The sequence below is a fragment of the Ranitomeya variabilis genome, chromosome 3, assembly GCF_051348905.1.
Source record: "Ranitomeya variabilis isolate aRanVar5 chromosome 3, aRanVar5.hap1, whole genome shotgun sequence".
Lineage (NCBI taxonomy): Eukaryota > Metazoa > Chordata > Amphibia > Anura > Dendrobatidae > Ranitomeya > Ranitomeya variabilis.
In genome coordinates, this window is record NC_135234.1 from 103797822 (window position 1) to 103816175 (window position 18354).

General features: G+C 45.2%; 1 protein-coding gene and 1 long non-coding RNA gene across 2 annotated transcripts in view; one reads left to right on the plus strand and one right to left on the minus strand.

Moving 5' to 3' along the window:
• PITPNA (phosphatidylinositol transfer protein alpha) overlaps positions 1–271 on the minus strand; it is a 71904-nt gene extending 71633 nt beyond the window's left edge. The window contains exon 1 of the mRNA XM_077294458.1: positions 117–271. Within this exon, the coding sequence (XP_077150573.1) occupies positions 117–136 (20 nt within the window). The 5' untranslated portion in view covers positions 137–271. The remainder of the gene's footprint in view (positions 1–116) is intronic.
• Positions 1–18354, plus strand: part of LOC143815344 (uncharacterized) — a 31758-nt gene that overhangs the window by 1661 nt on the left and 11743 nt on the right. The window contains exons 2-3 of the long non-coding RNA XR_013223723.1: positions 6709–6770; positions 8460–8519. This is a non-coding gene — a long non-coding RNA (uncharacterized LOC143815344). The remainder of the gene's footprint in view (positions 1–6708; positions 6771–8459; positions 8520–18354) is intronic.

An 18354-nucleotide genomic window follows, 5' to 3' on the forward strand; every position in this document is an offset into this window, starting at 1 on the left:
CCCGGCATCGCCTCCTCCCGGAGCCTCTCTCCTCTCATTCATTCCCCACTCTTATTCCAGCAGCACACCGCATCCCCTCCACCTGCCGCCCACACAGCCCCCATCCCGCTCCTTACAACTCTTTTATCAGCACCATGGCCGCTCCCTGCGCCTCCCGATCTTCTCCTCCGCTGATCCCGGCCCCGAGTGAAGGTTACCGGCCACTTCCTACTCCGCACCGCGCTGGGGGCGGAGCGTTGCTGCAGCAACTACTACGTCACGGGATCGTCAAAAATGGTGCGCGATGAGATGAGGGCGCGTACCTGTAGGCCCCGCCCCCCCTAAGAACATCTGGATGATGGGTGGAGTCCTCGTATCGCTTGGTGACGGCTACAGGAAGCCGCGAGGGTCATTGTGTAGAACGCGCTCCTCTATGCGCGGCCTGCTGGTGTCCGGGTCTGCATTGTACAGTGCCGCATCTCTGAACCTTGTAGTGCCACCAGTCTCCTGTAAAGTCAGCATTTTAACCCTCTCAGGACCGGGCGATTTTTCATTTTTGCTCCTTTTTTTCTAAGAACCTTACCTATATGAGGGCTTGTTTTATGTGAGCAGTTTCTAATGAGGCCATTCTCTTCACCATACGTTATACTGAACTATGGGGTAAAACTCCCAAGTGAGGTAAAATGGGGAAAAAAACTCATCTATGTTTTTTTGTTTTTAAGGCTATGTGCACAGCTTCAGGATTTATCACGTTTTTCGGTCGTTTTCTGCGGGAAAAACGCTTAAAAAAACGCATACATAAGCATCCCATCATTTTTAATGCATTCTGCAATTGGTTTGTGTCGCCATTTTCTGAGACCCGTAACTGTTCTGTGAGAGATTACTATTCTGCTATTATTATTTTATATTTTAATGGTTACAAAAGTTCAGAAGTTCATAAAAACACTTTTTTCTTCATGTCCCTATTTTCTGTGACCCGTAACCTTTTTTTATTTTACTTTTCCCTAGATGCCGCAGGGTTAAGGCTATGTGCACACGTCAGGATTTCTTGCAGAAATTTCCTGAACAAAACCGGACATTTTCTGCAAGAAATCCGCATAAAAAAACGCGAAAAATCCTAAACGTGTGCACATAGCCTAAAGCTTGTTTTTTTTTTCATTGCTTTTATTGATATAATTTTGGGGAACTTAAAGGGAATCTGTCAGTAGTATCAACCCCCCTAAGCCATCAGTATGGGCATGTAAAGGGGTGTAATGGTTGCAGAGGTTGTGATTGGGCCCCTGCTGTGAGGGGCCCTCTGATGCCATTGTCGACTTCATCTGGATGTGCGCAGGAGTCCGTACGCTGCAATACAAGCTTCCTGCCAAGCAGAGGACAGCGGCTGAAGGCGTGCATGTGACTAGGGGAGCATGGCAGTGAGTTCATGCGCTCACTTGTACTCTGATTTCAGCTGCCGGGTTCAGAAAAGGACACTGTGCAACAGAGAAGCAGAGGGAAGGCTATTAAAAAAAAATATTTTCTCCAATAACCCCCAACAGTACCACAGGAGGAGGATGTCACCTCACCCTAATAGGGACGGGAAGCGCAAAAGAGGTTACATAGCCCCTCCCACTGCCTTCAGTGTTTTTTTCCGGTCCCTGTTGGGATGAAGAAGTCATCCTACATTGCTCTGTGCTGGTGGCAGACACTAGGGGAAGATTACTAACTGGGCAGCAGGAGATCGATTGGTATTTCCTCTCCAAATGTTTGCTGCTGTCTCCTATATAGACTTCCCCCTCCCATAGGAAACCCCTATGTCAAGACTGCACTGAAAAAATCGTCAAAGATGAGCAACCTTCTTTAATGGAGGAGATTGAAGGGATAGTCTGCCAGGAAATCCAAACTTCCCTGGCTTCTTTCTCCCAATCTACTGTACACCTGCTCCCAGTATCCCTCCAGCAGCTATGAAGGGGAAGATTAGCCAGGAAGAGTAAGGAGATTCAGACTCTCGAGAGGAAATGTCCATACCGGAGGAACTTTTGGAGGAAGGCAAGCTACTGGAAGCCCAGGCCCAGAAGCTTTGCAAGATAGAAAATACTGTTTCTCTTGCGAAAACATGGAAGAGCTCCTTATGGCAGTAAGGAAAACCAAGGAGGTAGAAGTGGAGAAGGCTTCCTGTATGGTACAATAAGAAATGTTTGGCGGTCTCCGGTTTATGCGGAAACTGTTGTTTCCCATACATAAGAATATCAGGGACTTAGTCTTGGAAGAATGGGATTCTCTGGAGAAAAAGTTAAGCACTCCCACTGAACTGAGAGGTTTCCAGTGGACTAGGAAACTGCGGAATGCTGGTCCGAGGTGCCAAAAATAGATATTCAGGTTGCACGAGTAGCCTAGAAGACAACCTTTCCATTTGATGATTCCTCCCAGCTGAAGGATCCCTTAGGGTATGTGTCCACGTTCAGGAAACGCTGAGTTTTTGACGCAGCGTTGAGCAGCATGCATAAAAAACGCAGCGTCCACATGTTACAGCATAGTGGAGGGGATTTCATGAAATCCTGTCTCCACTATGCAGTCAAAGACGCATGCGGCACACCCGAGAAAACTCACATGCGGCGCATCTTTTAAGAACGCAGCATGTCCTTACATTGCAGTAAAAACTCAAGGACAACGCAGGTGACCTGCCAGTGACCTCAGGTGCAGATTTGGTCAGGATTTTACCTGCATAAAATCCTGACCAAATCCTGAAGCAATCCTGAACGTGGACACATACCCTTAGAGCACAAAATAGAAGGCCTTTTAAGGAAATCTTGAGAGACTTCAGCTCTGCTGAACACTAATACCGTCTCCATGTGCGTAGCACAATTAATGTCTCGCTTATTCAGCTAGAAGAACATCTTTCTATGGGTACTCCCAGAGAGGACATTCTAGAATCATTACCTCTCCTCCAAAAAGCCACGGGATTTCTGGCAGACGCATCGACGGAAACGGTAAGAGTGGCGGCAAAATCATCAGTCTCATTAAATTCACTGAGATGAGAGCTTTGGCTAAAGTCATGGGGTGGTCACATGACTTCAAAAATGAAGTTGTGAGCTATTCCCTTTAAGGGGAAGTATATGTTTGGACCAACTTTCGACTATTTACCAGAGAAGGCTTCAGACAAGAAGAAATCCCTGAGCCGAGAAGCTCTAAGGAAAGTGCAAGTAAGGCAGATGGAGCTAACCAAAAGGTGGGTGAGGAAGAAGTTTATTTCTCTCCCAAGGCCAAGGTCAAAGCAAACCATGACACCAAGACAAAGGTAGGGGGTCGCATCTCAGGATTCCTTCCCCAATGGCGCTTGGTGTGTACAAACCCATGAATCCTAAAATCAGTCCAAGAAGGAGTAGAAATAGAGTTTTCCTCCTATCCCCTATAGAGAGTGAAAATAACCTAACTCTCTTCACAAAAGTTTCGAGACACCTTTAATGTCCGGTATAAAAAAACTACTATTCTCTTGGATAATCTCCCTAGTTTCGGAAATGGAGAAAAACAGGGGACACTACCCCAGTCTTTTTCTAATAAAGAAACCAAGTGGGCCCCACCGGATTATAATAAACTTAAAACTCCTGAACCATGACAGCATATACAGGAGGTTCAAGATGGAGTTCATCAGATCGACAGTTCCCCTGATAGGACAAAACTTCACAAGAGCTACGATTGATCTTCAAGACGAGTATTTCACGTCCCTATTCACTCAACCTATCAGAAGTTTCTGAGGTTCGTGATTGTCCAGGGAAGACAGATAGCACATCTCTGGGATGGCTATTGAACAACCAAAAGTCAGATATGGTTCCATCCACGACAAAGATGTTTCTTGGGGTTCTACTGAATTCTCACAGACAGACATCCCTTTTACCTAATCAAAAACAGATTCAGTTAAGATCAAGGATAAGTGTCCTACGAAGTAAAAAATCGACATCGTTGAGGTTTGCTATGTCAGTCCTTGGCTCCATGACATCTTGTATCCAGACGGTAGCTTGGGGCCAAGCGCACGCCAGTACCCTCCAGATCCATATTCTTGCAAATTGGGATGGATTCCCAGAATCCCTGGACAAGAGAATCCCAATACCTGCCGGGGTGAAAGCCTCTATCCTGGTTGCTCAGTCCAAAGAACCTAAACAGAAGAGTCCCCTGGATCCAGGACCCTCTGGTGACCATAAAGTTGGACCCCAGCAAAAGAGGATGGGGAGCCATTATCTCCCACACCTCCTTCCGAGGACTCTGGTCAAGAAACATCAGCCATCAATTATCCAATATCGGAACTGAAGGAGGTGGAGGAAGTACTCAGATCAGCAACATCTCTGATTCAGAACGCCCACGTAAAAGACTACTCTGACAATGTAACTATGGTTGTGCTCCTCTGTCATCAAGGAAGCATGAGACATGACGACCTGAAAACAATCTAGGCAAGAATATTCTCCTGGACCAAAGAACACTTTCTCTCCCTATCAGCCCTCCATATAATATGTTTGGTCAACGTACAGGCTGATTTCCTGAGCAGGAGAGATTCACCCAGGAGACTAAATCCAGATATTGACCAGAAAGTGGGGTTGCCCAGAAGTAGATCTTTTCACAGGACACTAGAACGCAAAGATAGCTCAGTACTTTTCCATGAACCAAAACAGTGCCTGTCTAGGCGTGGATGCATTTTCTCACCAGTGGAAATTCAAACTGGTGTACCCCTTCCCTTCGGTTCCTATTCTACCAAGAACACTGCAGAAAATAAGAACCGAAAGGGTCAAAGTAATCCTGATAGCACCGTTCTTGCCAAAAAGAAGTTGGTTTGGCACCTTAAGCAACCTGAGTGTAGATGGTCCCCTGATCCTTCCACCAGAGACCTCCTCCGCGAGTGGCCAGTTTACCATCCAGACCTCAAGAGTCTACGCTTGGCTTCTGAATTCTCAATTTAACAAAACTGGCTTCTCAGAGTCATTAAGACTAGTGATGAGCGAATATACTCGTTACTCGAGATTTCTCGATCATGCTCGGGGGTCCTCAGAGTATTTTTTAGTGCTCGGAGATTTAGTTTTTCTTGCCGCAGCTGAATGATTTACATCTGTAAGGCTACTTTCACACATCTGTCGGTACCGACGGACGTTGTGCTAAATTTAGCACAACGTGGGCAGCGGATTCAGTTTTAAATCGCATCCGCTGCCCATTGTGATGAGCGGGGAGGAGAGGGCAGAGTTTCGGCCGCGCATGCGCGGTCGAAAATGGCGGACCCGTCGCACAAAAAAACATTACATTGAACTTTTTTTGTGAGGACGGTCCGCCAATTACCGACGCATCCAGTGCACGACGTGGAACGTGTGTCCATACGTCGCGATGCGTCGGTAATACAAGTCTATGTGCAAAAAACGCATCCTGCGGGCAACTTTGCAGGATGCGTTTTTGCACAGAACGACGCATTGCAACGTCTTTATAAAGACGGAAGTGTGAAAGTAGCCTTAGTCAGCATATGTACATGTGGGTATTCCCTAGCAAGCAGATACCCCCACATGTACTTATGCTGGCTAACAGATGTAAATCATTCAGCTGCAGCAAGAAAAACTAAATCTCCGAGCACTAAAAAATACTCGGAGGACCCCCGAGCATGCTCGAGAAATCTCGAGTAACGAGTATATTCGCTCATCACTAATTAAGACCCTTCAACAAAGTAGAAAGCTGGTAACAAACGCCATATATAACAAAATTTGGAAGACTTTCTTATCATAGTGTGCGCCCGAACATCCAGATCCTTGGCAACAAAACATCGTCCAAATCCTTGATTTTCTGCAAGAAGGCCTGGAAAAAGGGCTCAAACCCAGTAACCTCAAGGTTAAGATGGCAGGATTAAGATCCTATTATGACCAGAGCCCGGCAGAGCATCATTGGTGAAGAGATTCATAACAGCAGCCGCTCGCCTTTGTCCTAGAATGGTCAATTTAGTCCCCTCCTGAGACCTTAATATCATCCTTAAAGGGCTGACACTTCCACCATTTGAGCCCTTATCATCAATAAAATTGGACAGATTGTCCTGGAAAACTGCCTTCCTTGTAGCGATCATTAAAGCCAGAAGAAAGGATGAACTGCAGGTTCTCTCAATAAATGAACCATACTTGAGAATCCTAGAAGACGACTTGTTTTTCGTCTTGACCCACCGTTTCTACCCAAGTTAGTCTCAGAGTTTCATAGATCTCAAGAGATTTTTTTTCCCTCCTTCTGCCAGTATCCAGCAAACAATTCCATACTTTGGACGTAAGAAGTGTGGTCCTTAATTTTCTCCAAGAAACACAGGTGTGGAGAAAAGACCAAAATCTGTTTATCCAGCTTTATGGCCAGAATAAAGGGAAGAAGACTTCAAAAGCCACAATTACCAACTGGAGTATCAGCCTGATTACCGAAGCATACCAGAACCTCTTGCCTCCAGAGAAACTCATGGCTCACTCCACTACAGTGTTATCGGTCTCCTGGGCTGAGAAAGCCAGCGCTTCCATTGAGCAGAGCTGCTACATGGTCATCAGTCTATACGTCTCCTAACATTACAGACTTGACTTAGCATCCGTTAGAGATTTGTCCTTTGGGAGAAAAGTTCTCCAGGCTACTGTCCCTCCCTATATGATAATAAATATAATTTGAAGCATTCATACTCTTGTGGTCCTTTGAAATAACACTAGAGAGAGGATGTGGGAGGGGCTATTTTACCTCTATTGTGTTTCCTGTCCCTATTAGGTTGAGGTGACATCCTCCTCCTGTGGTGCTGTCTTGGTGGGTTATTAGAAACAGAATTAGCGGTAAGTCTAATTCTATTTTTTTTTCTATGCATTAAAGAACATCAGCAGAACAGGGGACATATAATAGAATGGAGCCCAGGATAAGAAATATAAACGGGATGTGCCCAGGATAAGGGACATATATACCAGGATGGGGAACATATATACAGCCATTGACAAGTCGACTTTCTTTGCTGGGAACCTAACCTAATATGGTTAGTTTCCCAGCAAAGAAAGTTTCCTTGTCGATGGCTGTTCGGCATATATGAATTGGCCAGTTTATGCACTAAATATTTTACCTTTTTTTCTAGAGCAGCAATTCCAATTTCATATGTTCCATGTTTTGGCATACTACACCATTACAGCGTAGCTTTAACTTGTTATAAAGTATTCTAATTTACTGAGATAATAAATTTTGGGTTTTCATTGGCTGTAAGCCATAATCATCAACATTAACAAATAAACACTTGAAATATATAATTCTATTTGTAATAACTCTATATAATATGAGCTTCATCATTTTCTGTACCCCATCCCCCTATCTCAATTCATCATCATTTCCTGTACCCCATCCCCCAGTCTCAATTCATTATTTGCTGTACCCCATCCCCCAGTCTCAATTCATAATTTCCTGTACCCCATCCCCCGCCTCAATTCATCATTATTTTCTCTTCCCCACCCTAGTCTCAATTCATAATCATTTGCTGTACCCCATCCACCAGTCTCAATTTATAATCATTTGCTGTACCCCATCCACCAGTCTCAATTCATAACCATTTGTTGTACCCCATCCCCAGTCTCAATTCATCATTATTTGCTGTTCCCCACCCCAGTCTCAATTCATAATTATTTGCTCTTCCCCACCCCAGTCTCAATTCATAATCATTTGCTGTACCCCATCCCCCAGTCTCAATTCATCATCATTTGCTTTTCCCCATCCCCCAGTCTCAATTCATCATTTGCTGTACCTCATCCCCTAGTCTCAATTCATCATTATTTGCGGTTCCGCACCCCAGTCTCAATTCATAATCATTTGCTGTTCTCCACCCAGTCTCAATTCATAATCATTTGCTGTACCCCATACCCTATTCTCAATTCATCATTATTTGCTCCTTCCCATCCCCCAGTCTCAATTCATCATTTGCTGTACCTCATCCCCTAGTCTCAATTCATAATCATTTGCTGGGCCGCATCCCCCAGTCTCAATTCATTATAATTTGCTGTTCCCCATCCTCCAGTTTCAATTCATCATCATTTCCTGTACCCCATCCCCCAGTCTCAATTCATCATTATTTACTGTTCCCCACCCCCAGTCTCAATTCATAATCATTTGCTGTACCCCATTGATCAGTCTCAATTCATCATAATTTGCTGTTCTCCATCCCCCCAGTCTCAATTCATAATTTGTTGTACCTCATCCCCCAGTCTCAATTCATCATTTGTTGTGACCCATCACTCAGTCTCAATTCATTATTATTTGCTATACCACATCCCCCAGTCTTTATATATCATTATTTGCTGTTCCCCATCCCCCAGTCTCAATTAATCATCATTTGCTGTTTCCCACATCCCCCAGTCTCAGTTCATCATCATTTGCTATATCCCATCTCCAGTCTCATTTCATCCTCATTTCCTGTACCCCATCCCCAGTCTCCATTCTTCCTCCCTCTTCCCCACACTCATTTAATTAATTTTTGTTTTTTTTTAAAGTTGTTCATTCTTACCGCTCAGATGATCCCCTGCAGGCGCAGCTCCACTTCTGCTATCCTGGTGAGTACATGCCATGTCACCAGCGTGGCACAGAAGAGGTGGAGGGAGTCCTGGAGTTGCACGGCCACTCTGTTTTGACGGCTGTGCAGCACCAAGAAAGCTCCCTGCGCCGACATAAGCACCACCGAAGGCGCACAGTACATTGTTATACTCTTGTTCCCAGAGAGCAGAAGCAAGACAAGGGAGAGGGGACCTCTTTGCTTCTGCTCACTGGGCCCCACACAGCAGTAAGGGCGGTCATGCCCTGATAGTGGCCTTGGGGAGAGATATTAATTGGCCATGTCCGATTTTGAATTGCCAATCACATTGTTCTCCCTGAGATATAATACCAGTCAACTTGTCAGTGTCTTTCTCATAGGGAACACTGGAGTGCTCAGCTGAGCAAGCGCTCCTGTTATGAGAGAGTTGGCTGATATGGCTGTTGGCCAAATGATGACTCTGGCTGCCGCCTGAACGATCGGCGGATAGACATCTAATGTGTATGACAAAGTCCACTCTGCAGAGGATCAGTGGGATTTCTTGCGGCAGTCTAAACCTTCATGCAGGTCGGGGTCGTGCCATCAGTGAGAGATCATGAGCTCCCTGATCTGTATGAATGTTCAAACTTCTGCAGGCGTAAATTACACCATGCCCCAAATAGAGTCACTGAAGACCTGACTATACAGACTGCACAGAACTGACCCTGCACCTGGCCACAGGACACCACAGATTATACAAGGTGATTCACTCCCTACTTTACCCTGACAAATTGCTGTAACTTCTAAAAGAGACAATCTATCATACTGAAATTTGGACTGTACATACTTTGGTTCACGAGGAGTGAGAGTGCAATGAACCTCTGTGACGGCAAAGATAAACATCCTTGCACCAAGTGGTCTCGCCGAACAGTCGCCTCACTGGTCGACTCCACTACGAGATAAACTTCCTGCATGCCTTTCCATGTGTCGGTAGTTTATGTGTGGTGCTTGCATTTCACTCCTGCCAAATTCCTTCTTCATTTGTTAACAATGTACAGATACAGTTTGGAGGAGCATGTTTTCATTGTGAAACCTTATTGGAAAACTGAATTCTTAAAGAGGTGTCAAAGTGAGTTTCTAAAGAAGTTTGGAAGTTGGCATCAGTCACACAGTACAGTACAATTAACTTAATTTTAGTCCAATAATAAATAAAAACTGGCACTTCCTACTCAGATAATTACACAGATACGGACTAAGGCCGGCGTCACACTAGCGAGTTTTACGGACGTATGAGAGGTGCAGAAAATACGGATTGCATATGGGACAATGATTCTCTATAGCCCAGCTCCTATCTGCCGTATTTTACTGATCCTTATTATACGGTCTTCTACGGCCGTAGAAAATCGCAGCATACTGCGTTTGTCACCGTATTGCGCAAAAAAATCGCCAATGAAAGTCTATGAGGGCGAGAAAAATACGGATTACACACGGACCATGCGTGTGACTTGCGAGAAATACGCACCGGTGTTCTCTAGAAAAGCCGGCAATTCAGTGCAGTGTACAGTAAAATCACACTGACAGAATATAATAGAATTGGTAGAATAAATGTCTACACATAGAATAGGTATATATATATATATATATATATATATATATATATATATATATATGTCAGTGAGACACATATATATATATATTTATATTGCATACAGCGCTAGATATCATAAAAGCCGGTAATTCAATTGCCGGCTTTTGCTATCTCCTTCCCAAACCTGACATGATATGAGACATGGTTTACATACAGTAAACCATCTCATATCCCTTTTTTTTTTGCATATTCCACACTACTAATGTTAGTAGTGTGTATGTGCAAAATTTGGGCCCTCTAGCTATTAAATTTAAGGGATAAATCGCGGAAAAAAATTGGCGTGGGCTCCTGTCATGATTCCCAATGGCAGGGATTTAGGCAAAAAACGGACAAGCTCTAGGAAGGATGGTATCTTAGGTAACCGCGATACTGAACCTAACACGCAACTAAAAATAGCCAGGGGGTGTGCCTACGTTGTCTCTAGACACCTCGCGCCAGCCGGAGAACTAACTACCCCTAATAGAGGAATACACAGACCTGACTTGCCTCCAGGGAAACCCCAAAGGTTATAGTAGCCCCCCACATATAATAACGGTTAGGTAAGAGGAAAACACAAACGCAGTATGAATATAGATTCAGCAAAGCGAGGCCCTCTGACTAGATAGCAGAATATACCAAAGAGGACTTTGCGGTCACCTCAAAACCCTGAACAGCCATCCTGGAATTACCTTAACTCTGTTGTCAACTCATGACACCGGAGTAGCAATTCCAGATCACTAGAGCTTCCAGCCGCACGAGATATAAAAATGCATGCTGGACAAAACAAACACAAAAGCCAAAGATTCAACTTAGCTGACTTGCAGACTTGGAGCAGGAAGCAAGCAACAAGGTGCTCTGATAACATTGATTGCCGGCACTGCAATGACTGGGAAGCCAGACTAAATAGGAGACTCCCAATTTCCTAATGGAAACAGGTGCACTGGAAAAAACAAGACACCAGTCAACCAGTACCACCAGTAACCACCAGAGGGAGCCCAAAAACAGAATTCACAACAGTACCCCCCCCTTAAGGAGGGGGCACCGAACCCTCATGAGAACCACCAGGGCGATCTGGATGCACCCTATGAAAGGCGCGAACCAAATCCGAAGCATGAACATCAGAGGCAGTCACCCAAGAATTATCCTCCTGACCGTATCCCTTCCATTTAACCAAATACTGAAGTCTCCGTCTGGAAATGCGAGAGTCCAAAATCTTCTCCACAACATACTCCAATTCACCCTCCACCAGCACAGGAGCAGGAAGCTCAACAGAAGGAACAACCGGTACCTCGTACCTCCGCAACAACGACCGATGGAAGACATTATGAATATTGAAAGATGCTGGTAGATCCAAACGAAAAGATACAGGATTAAGAATCTCCAAAATCTTATAAGGACCTATAAACCGAGGCTTAAACTTAGGAGAGGAGACCTTCATAGGGACAAAACGAGAAGACAACCACACCAAGTCCCCAACACGGAGATGATGACCCACACGACGATGACGATTAGTAAACTGCTGAGTCTTCTCCTGAGACAGCTTCAAATTGTCCACCACATGACTCCAAATCTGGTGCAGTCTATCCACCACAGTGTCCACTCCAGGACAATCCGAAGATTCCACCTGGCCAGATGAAAAACGAGGGTGAAACCCTGAATTGCAAAAGAAAGGAGAAACCAGAGTGGCAGAACTGGCCCGATTATTGAGGGCAAACTCTGCCAACGGCAAAAAGGCGACCCAATCATCCTGATCAGCAGACACAAAACACCTCAAATAAGTCTCCAAGGTCTGATTAGTTCGCTCCGTCTGGCCATTAGTCTGGGGATGGAACGCAGACGAAAAAGACAAATCAATGCCCATCCTGGCACAGAACGCTCGCCAGAACCTGGACACAAATTGAGATCCCCTGTCAGAAACGATGTTTTCCGGGATACCATGTAAACGAACCACATTCTGAAAAAACAAAGGAACCAAGTCCGATGAAGAAGGCAATTTGGGCAAGGGTACCAAATGAACCATCTTAGAAAAACGGTCACACACCACCCAAATGACAGACATTTTCTGAGAAACCGGGAGATCCGAGATAAAGTCCATAGAGATGTGCGTCCACGGCCTCTTCGGAATAGGCAAGGACAACAACAATCCACTAGCCCGAGAACAGCAAGGCTTGGCCCGAGCACAAACATCACAAGACTGCACAAAGGTACGCACATCCCGAGACAAGGAAGGCCACCAGAAGGATCTGGCCACCAAATCTCTGGTACCACAAATTCCAGGGTGGCCTGCCAACACAGAAGAATGAACCTCTGAGATGACTCTACTGGTCCACTCATCTGGAACGAACAAACTCCCAGGCGGACAACGATCAGGCCTATCAGTCTGAAACTCCTGCAAAGCACGCCGCAAGTCTGGGGAGACAGCAGACAAAATCACTCCATCCTTAAGGATACCCGTAGGCTCAGAATCACCAGAGGAGTCAGGCTCAAAACTCCTAGAAAGAGCATCTGCCTTCACATTTTTCGAGCCCGGCAAGTATGAAACCACAAAATTAAACCGGGAGAAAAACAAAGACCAGCGCGCCTGTCTAGGATTCAGACGCCTGGCAGACTCAAGGTAAATCAGATTCTTGTGATCAGTCAAGACCACCACCTGATGTCTAGCACCCTCAAGCCAATGACGCCACTCCTCAAATGCCCACTTCATAGCCAAGAGCTCCCGATTACCGACATCATAATTTCGCTCGGCGGGCTAAAATTTTCGAGAGAAGAATGCACATGGTCTCATCACTGAGCAATCGGGACCTTTCTGCGACAAAACCGCCCCTGCTCCAATCTCGGAAGCATCAACCTCAACCTGAAAAGGGAGCGAAACATCAGGCTGACGCAACACAGGGGCAGAAGAAAAGCGGCGCTTAAGCTCCCGAAAGGCCTCCACAGCCGCAGAGGACCAATTGGCAACATCAGCACCCTTCTTAGTCAAATCAGTCAGAGGTCTAACCACACTTGAAAACCCAGTTATAAATCGACGATAGAAATTAGCAAAGCCCAAGAACTTCTGAAGACTCTTCAGGGAAGTAGGCCGCGTCCAATCACAAATAGCCCGAACCTTGACAGGATCCATCTCAACAGAAGAAGGGGAAAAAATATACCCCAAAAAGGAGATCTTCTGAACCCCAAAAATGCACTTTGAACCCTTTACAAACAAAGAATTGGACCGCAAAACCTGAAAAACCTTCCTAACCTGTTGAACATGCGACTCCCAGTCATCCGAAAAAATCAAAATATCATCCAAATACACAATCATAAATTTATCCAGATATTTACGGAAAATATCGTGCATAAAGGACTGAAAGACTGAAGGAGCATTAGAAAGACCAAAAGGCATTACCAAATACTCAAAATGGCCCTCGGGCGTATTAAATGCAGTTTTCCACTCATCTCCCTGCTTAATCCGCACCAAATTATACGCACCCCGAAGATCAACCTTAGAGAACCACTTTGCCCCTTTAATACGAGCAAATAAATCAGTCAATAGTGGCAAAGGATACTGATATTTGACTGTAATCTTATTCAACAAGCGATAATCAATACAGGGCCTCAGGGAGCCATCTTTTTTACCCACGAAAAAAAAACCTGCTCCTAAAGGGGATGAGGATGGACGGATATGTCCCTTTTCCAAGGACTCCTTAATATACTCTCGCATAGCAGCATGCTCAGGCACAGACAGATTGAACAAACGACCCTTGGGAAACTTGCTGCCAGGAATCAATTCTATAGCGCAATCACAATCCCGGTGAGGGGGAAGAGAACCAAGTTTAGGCTCCTCAAAAACATCACAAAAATCAGACAAAAATGCTGGAATTTCAGAGGGAGTAGATGAAGCAATGGAAACCAAAGGTACTTCCCCATGAGCCCCCCAACATCCCCAGCTTAACACAGACATTGTTTTCCAGTCGAGGACTGGATTATGAGTTTGCAACCATGGCAATCCAAGCACTAAGACATCATGCAAGTTATGCAACACAAGGAAGCGAATCACCTCCCGATGGTCAGGAGTCATACACATAGTCACTTGTGTCCAGTATTGTGGTTTATTCCTAGCCAAAGGTGTGGAGTCGATACCCTTCAGAGGGATAGGAACTTCCAAAGGCTCTAGGCTAAACCCACAACGTCTGGCAAAGGACCAATCCATAAGACTCAAGGAAGCGCCAGAATCCACATAGGCATCCACAGTGATAGATGACAATGAACAAATCAAAGTTACAGACAAAATAAACTTAGATTGTAAGGTGCCAATTGAAAAAGACTTATCAACCTTTTTTGTGCGTTTAGAGCATGCTGATATAACATGAGCAGAATCACCACAGTAGAAGCACAACCCATTTTTGTGCCTATAATTCTGCCGTTCACCTCTGGACAGAATTCTATCACATTGCATAATCTCTGGTGCCTGCTCAGAAGACACCGCCAAATGGTGCACAGGTTTGCGCTCCCGTAAACGCCGATCAATCTGAATAGCCATAGTCATGGATTCATTCAGACCTGTGGGCGTAGGAAACCCCACCATGACATCTTTAACGGCGTCAGAGAGACCTTCTCTGAAATTCGCCGCCAGGGCGCACTCATTCCACTGAGTAAGCACAGACCATTTTCGAAATTTTTGACAATATATTTCAGCTTCATCATGCCCTTGAGAGAGGGCTATTAAGGCCTTTTCAGCCTGAATCTCCAAATTAGGTTCCTCATAGAGCAACCCCAGTGCCAGAAAAAACGCATCCACACTGAGCAGCGCAGGATCCCCTGGTGCCAATGCAAATGCCCAATTCTGGGGGTCACCCCGCAACAAGGAAATAACAATTTTAACCTGCTGAGCGGAATCTCCAGCGGAGCGAGATCTCAGAGAAAGATACAATTTACAATTGTGCTTAAAATTCAAAAAACGAGATCTATCTCCAGAAAAGAACTCGGGTATAGGGATCTTGGGTTCAGACACAGGAGCATGCATAACATAGTCTTGGATATTTTGAACCTTAGAAGCGAGAGCATTTAGGTTTGAAGCTAAACTCTGGATATCCATTTTTCAACAGCAGAGATCTGAGCCATTCAGGGGTTAAGAGGAGAGAAAAAAAAAACAGCAGACTGCAATTATGGCTAGGAGAACTTCTGAGCAAAAAAAAAAAAGTGTCAGAAACTTCTTTTTACTCTCTTTCTTCAGCCAATACAGGTCCTTCTCAAAAAATTAGGATATAGTGTTAAATTTCATTATTTACCATAATGTAATGATTACAATTAAACTTTCATATATTATAGATTCATTATCCACCAACTGAAATTTGTCAGGTCTTTTATTGTTTTAATACTGATGATTTTGACATACAACTCCTGAAAACCCAAAAAACCTGTCTCAATAAATTAGCATATTTCACCCGTCCAATCAAATAAAAGTGTTTTTTAATAACAAACAAAAAAAACATCAAATAATAATGTTCAGTTATGCACTCAATACTTGGTCGGGAATCCTTTGGCAGAAATGACTGCTTCAATGCGGCGTGGCATGGAGGCAATCAGCCTGTGACACTGCTGAGATGTTATGGAGGCCCAGGATGCTTCAATAGCGGCCTTAAGCTCATCCAGAGTGTTGGGTCTTGCGTCTCTCAACTTTCTCTTCACAATATCCCACAGATTCTCTATGGGGTTCAGGTCAGGAGAGTTGGCAGGCCAATTGAGCACAGTAATACCATGGTCAGTAAACCATTTACCAGTGGTTTTGGCACTGTGAGCAGGTGCCAGGTCGTGCTGAAAAATGAAATCTTCATCTCCATAAAGCATTTCAGCCGATGGAAGCATGAAGTGCTCCAAAATCTCCTGATAGCTAGCTGCATTGACCCTGCCCTTGATGAAACACAGTGGACCAACACCAGCAGCTGACATGGCACCCCACACCATCACTGACTGTGGGTACTTGACACTGGACTTCAGGCATTTTCTTCTCCCCAGTCTTCCTCCAGACTCTGGCACCTTGATTTCCGAATGACATGCAAAATTTGCTTAGCATCAGTCCAGTGCTGCTTCTCTGTAGCCCAGGTCAGGCGCTTCTGCCGCTGTTTATGGTTCAAAAGTGGCTTTACCTGGGGAATGCGGCACCTGTAGCCCATTTCCTGCACACGCCTGTGCACGGTGGCTCTGGATGTTTCCACACCAGACTCAGTCCACTGCTTCCTCAGGTTCCCCAAGGTCTGGAATCGGTCCTTCTCCACAATCTTCCTCAGGGTCCGGTCACCTCTTCTCGTTGTACAGCGTTTTCTGCCACATTGTTTCCTTCCAACAGACTTACCATTGAGGTGCCTTGATACAGCACTCTGGGAACAGCCTATTTGTTGAGAAATTTCTTTCTGGGTCTTACCCTCTTGCTTGAGGGTGTCAATGATGGCCTTCTTGACATCTGTCAGGTCGCTAGTCTTACCCATGATGGGGGTTTTGAGTAATGAACCAGGCAGGGAGTTTTTAAAAGCCTCAGGTATCTTTTGCATGTGTTTAGAGTTAATTAGTTGATTCAGAAGATTAGGGTAATAGGTCGTTTAGAGAACCTTTTCTTGATATGCTAATTTATTGAGACAGGTTTTTTGGGTTTTCAGGAGTTGTATGCCAAAATCATCAGTATTAAAACAATAAAAGACCTGACAAATTTCAGTTGGTGGATAATGAATCTATAATATATGAAAGTTTAATTGTAATCATTACATTATGGTAAATAATGAAATTTAACACTATATGCTAATTTTTTGAGAAGGACCTGTACTCTTAATACATTAGGCCGGCAATACTGTCATGATTCCCAATGGCAGGGATTTAGGCAAAAAACGGACAAGCTCTAGGAAGGATGGTATCTTAGGTAACCGCGATACTGAACCTAACACGCAACTAAAAATAGCCAGGGGGTGTGCCTACGTTGTCTCTAGACACCTCGCGCCAGCCGGAGAACTAACTACCCCTAATAGAGGAATACACACCTGACTTGCCTCCAGGGAAACCCCAAAGGTTATAGTAGCCCCCCACATATAATAACGGTTAGGTAAGAGGAAAACACAAACGCAGTATGAATATAGATTCAGCAAAGCGAGGCCCTCTGACTAGATAGCAGAATATACCAAAGAGGACTTCGTGGTCACCTCAAAACCCTGAACAGCCATCCTGGAATTACCTTAACTCCGTTGTCAACTCATGACACCGGAGTAGCAATTCCAGATCACTAGAGCTTCCAGCCGCACGAGATATAAAAATGCATGCTGGACAAAACAAACACAAAAGCCAAAGATTCAACTTAGCTGACTTGCAGACTTGGAGCAGGAAGCAAGCAACAAGGTGCTCTGATAACATTGATTGCCGGCACTGCAATGACTGGGAAGCCAGACTAAATAGGAGACTCCCAATTTCCTAATGGAAACAGGTGCACTGGAAAAAACAAGACACCAGTCAACCAGTACCACCAGTAACCACCAGAGGGAGCCCAAAAAACAGAATTCACAACAGGCTCCCGCACAATTTTTTCCGCCAGAGTGGTAAAGCCAGTGACTGAGGGCAGATATTAATAGCCTAGAGAGGGACCATGGTTATTGGCCCCCCCTGGCTAAAAACATCTGCCCCCAGCCACCCCAGAAAAGGCACATCTGGAAGATGCGCCTATTCTGGCACTTGGCCACTCTCTTCCCACTCCCGTGTAGCAGTGGGATATGGGGTAATGAAGGGTTAATGTGCCACAGATCAGACTACCCTGGAAGGGGCGTAACTAAGTAGTTCCTTGGTATTCGCTGGAGCCTCTGATGATGAGGTCAGGCTTGTGCGGCAGGAAGCTACCAGGTACCACTCCAGGGTGGTGTCTGGCTGAGGCTGCTGATCCCACCAGGGGAAATGGAACATAGACAGACAAGCGGGCACGGCTGGCACTCTGGCAGACAGACGGGTACAACAGAGACACTGGCAGGCAGGCGGGCACAGCTGGCTCTCTGGTAGGCAGGCAGGTACGGCTGGCTCTCTGGTAGGACAAGCGGACAAGGCTGGTACACTGGAAGAACCGGTAGGGACCGGTCTGCAGGCAGATATGTAAAACAGGTAAGAACCTGTTCAGACAGGAGGACTTATGAATAGGTAGAGAAAGAGCGGAAGCACAGGAGCTAGAGCCAAGAACAGAAACGCAAGTGGCGGAGCCAAGAGCAGGAGGCGGAGTCAAACGCAGAAATGCAGGAGGCGGAGC